The following is a 3,480-nucleotide window of genomic DNA, read 5'->3' on the forward strand; positions in this document are numbered from 1 at the left end:
CCCCATCGCCCCTCACCAGCTGTGCGGGGCCTGGGCCACGCCCCAGCCATAGTGGGGAGCGTCGCGGATCATGCCCCCCAGCAGGGCCGCCTGGTGCATCAGTTTCTTGGGGATGCAGCCGACGTTCACGCAGGTGCCGCCAAGGCCCCACCTGGTGCCTGGGGGTGGGGGGAGCTCAGGTGAGCTGTCACCCTGCTGACCCCAACTCTGCCAGCCAGCGGGCTGGGCTCAGCCCCTCAGGACTGATGCCCGCCCCCACCCCCAGGACTGGCCTACCTCGGGGGGAAGGCTCCACGTAGTCCACCACGGCCACCTTCTTCCCCAGCTGGGCGGCTAAGGACGAGGAACAGGCAGGTGAGCGCGCTGGGGACCAGTCCCCCCGGGGGACTCAGCCACGCTGCCCGCGGACAGGCACCCGGACTCTCCCTGACTGCCCACCAGAGCAGCGCTGCCCAGCCCACCCCGCCACCCTGCTCCAGGGCAGGTCAGACCTGGGATACCACAGACAGGCCCCTGGCCCCTCTCACTCCGCGCTTTCCTGGACACCATTGGGGGGGTTCCCATCCACCTACACAGAGTCCCCAGCTGGGCATTGCTGCCTCTTCCCAGGAAAGCGAAGCTCGGGAGTCAGATGGCAGGTCAGCCAGGCCCCGAGACGGGGAGCAGGACCAGACCCCACACTGCACCCCCGCCTGGAGCCCCCTCCACCCCATGCCCTGCCCCACAACCCCCTGCCTCTGCTGCCTGCAGGTCCCCAAGCTGCGAGCCCCGCATTCTGAGCCCAGGGAAAACTGTGGGTTTCCCACCGGCCCTGCTGGGGCACACCAGCGGCCAGCCCCAGGCCTTGGACCTGCGCCCCGAGGGCATGAGCGTCTGACACCATAGAACACGCTCGACTCGTGGCTACCACGATCAGAAGCGAGTATACAAGTCTTCATTAACAAAATCACTTCATTCAGCGATAACCGACGGGACCCCGGCACTGGATTTAAAGGCTGAGGCCGAGGGGACTCCTCAGACACAACCGCAACCAGCTTCTGGGCCTGACCAGGACGGGGAAACGGGGACCATAGTTACTCTCCTGCTCAAAACAACCAAGCATCCTGACACAGTGTGCAAAATACTGGTTTCAAGAAACTGAACAGAAGAAAACAAAGGTCCGCGATTTCTGGGAGGCAGGAGCGGGCGGACATGAACCCCAGAAATGGGTTCCCCAGGACCCAGCCCGGGAGAGCCGGGCGTTCCCGAGACGAGGTGGGGTGGAAGTGCTGCCCAGCCTTCTGGGGCAGTGGGTGGGCTCGGGAAGGTCGTGTCTCCGAGTAGGCAAGCCTGGACTGGGCCCCGCACCAGACCTGCCTAACAGTCCTCACGCAGAAAATTCGAAAAGACCAGGCTGTCCCTACCTACATCCCAGGACATACAAAAAAGACCCAGGACCCAGCAAACGAAAATGAACGAGTGTAAGTCACTTCGTCGTGTCCGACCCTTTGTGATCCCATGGACTGTAGCTCACCAAGCTCCTCTGTCTGTGGGATTCTCCACGCAAGAAGACTGGAGCAGGTTGCCACGCTCTCCTCCAGGGGATCTTCCCCACCCAGGGATCAAACCCAGGTCTCCTGCATTGCAGGCAGATTCTTTACCAAGTGAAGCCATCAGGGTAGAGTCCAAAGTGTCTGGCGCTCTAACAAAAATTACCAGGCACACAGAGGAGCAAAAAATGCAACCAGTCCATGAAGCTGACCAGAACTGACAGTGATGTCAGGATCAGCAGAAAAGAAAGCAAAGCAGGCGTTACAACTGTACCCCACGTGTGCGCAGAGCTAAGAAGCCACGCGAAAGACAGAAAAAAAGTGCCCACGTCAAAGTGTAGCGATGAAACTGCACCGCGCAGCAGGAAATCCAAAATGGGGGGAGCTGTGTATGCGCGCGGCTGACGCGGAGGAGATGAACTCAACATTGTAAAGCAACCGTGCTCCAATAAAAACACGTTTAAAACCTGCCCCACGCGGGGTTCACAGAGGAGAAGACGCCGCAGACTCTTTCATTAGGGAGCCTGCAAACAGGAATGGAAACTATGCACAATGCAGAGAGCTGGGCGAGCTCGGAGAGGAGCCGGAGTAGCGGACGCACGTGGACTAGCGTCGCCCCTGTGAAGGAGCGACTGACGGTTGGACAGTGTCATGGATCAGTGAAAACTATGACCCAGCGGTCTCCCCTCCCTTTTGGGCACCAGGGGCCGGTTCTGTGGAAGACAACTTTGCCATGGATGGTGTCAGGGGTGGTGTCGGGATGATCCAAGCCCATCACATTTATGGGCACTTTATTCCTATTGCCATGACATCAGCTCCACCTCAGGCATTAGGGCCCAGAGGACAGGTAACCTTGACCCACAGACCCACAGAACTCGATGAACTCCAGCAGGAAGAGGACTCAGCACACACCTGAATTGGCATGCTATCGTTAAACTGCTCAAAAGTAACAGAAAGAGAAAACCCTAAAAGCAAGCAGAGGAGAAAGACGCAACAGAGGAACGAAGATACAAACGGCAGGTTTCTCATCAGAACGGATGCGGGCGCAGACAGGGCAGAGCCCTATGGTCCCCTGTGGGGCGACACGCAGGCGCGGGGCGAAGTTGTCGCCTCCGGGTCGGGGTACTTACGTCTCCGCGTCACAGTCCCCCTTCTGGTGAGCCTCTCCCAGTGGGGAAGAATCCACGCGCACCCTAGAGCCTGAGCCGCACAAGCAAAGAAGCAACCGCACTGAGAAGCCCCCCAGCAAAGAGCAGCCCCGCTCCTGCAACTAGGAAAAGCCCGGACAGTGAACACCAGCACAAACAAGAAACAACAGAAGATAAACTCGGGGGTGACGGTCGCACAACTCTGCGAATGCAAAATCCACCGCATCAGGCAGTTTACACGCGCGATCTACACGGTGTGTGACTTACGTCTCAACAAAGCAGTCTGAAAACCATGAAACACTCAGGGATAAAGCTGACATAAGACGTCAAAGACCTGTTCATCCAACGGCAAAACCCCGCTGAAAGAGCCAAAGAGCACCTGAACGGGAGGCTCACCACACGGCCCTGCTGTTCTGCTTCCAGGCGACTCTCCAGCAGACTCACGACACGCATCCACACAGAGACACACGCACACAAACGTTTCCAACAGCCCCAAACAGGAAACAACCCAGTCCACGGGCGAACGGACCAACCACAGGTGAGATGGACGCAAAGTCCATGCAGCCGCGTGAGAAGTCAAGACTTGGATACACGCAGCAACACGGATGATCTCCACATGATGGGGCCCGTGGGAGAGGCCGGAAAGTAAGGATACTCGCAGCGCGAGTCCATTGAGACAAAATGTCATAAAACGCAAGGTGATCTACAGCAAGAGAAAGTGGGTCACCGGCTGCCTGGGGAGGGGGACCAGGCCCGCGGCAGAGAGCACGCGTGCGGGGCACACCCCCAGCCCCCAGAGCTCC

General features: G+C 58.9%; 1 protein-coding gene across 1 annotated transcript in view; it reads right to left on the reverse strand.

The window, feature by feature from the left end:
* Positions 1-3,480, reverse strand: part of TXNRD2 (thioredoxin reductase 2) — a 25,216-nt gene that overhangs the window by 18,780 nt on the left and 2,956 nt on the right. The window contains exons 3-4 of the mRNA XM_010834907.1: positions 277-333; positions 17-158 (exon numbers count right to left, since the gene is read on the reverse strand). Of these exons, the coding sequence (XP_010833209.1) occupies positions 17-158; positions 277-333 (199 nt within the window). The remainder of the gene's footprint in view (positions 1-16; positions 159-276; positions 334-3,480) is intronic.

The sequence above is a fragment of the Bison bison genome, unplaced genomic scaffold, assembly GCF_000754665.1.
Source record: "Bison bison bison isolate TAMUID 2011002044 unplaced genomic scaffold, Bison_UMD1.0 scf7180017845480, whole genome shotgun sequence".
NCBI lineage: Eukaryota > Metazoa > Chordata > Mammalia > Artiodactyla > Bovidae > Bison > Bison bison.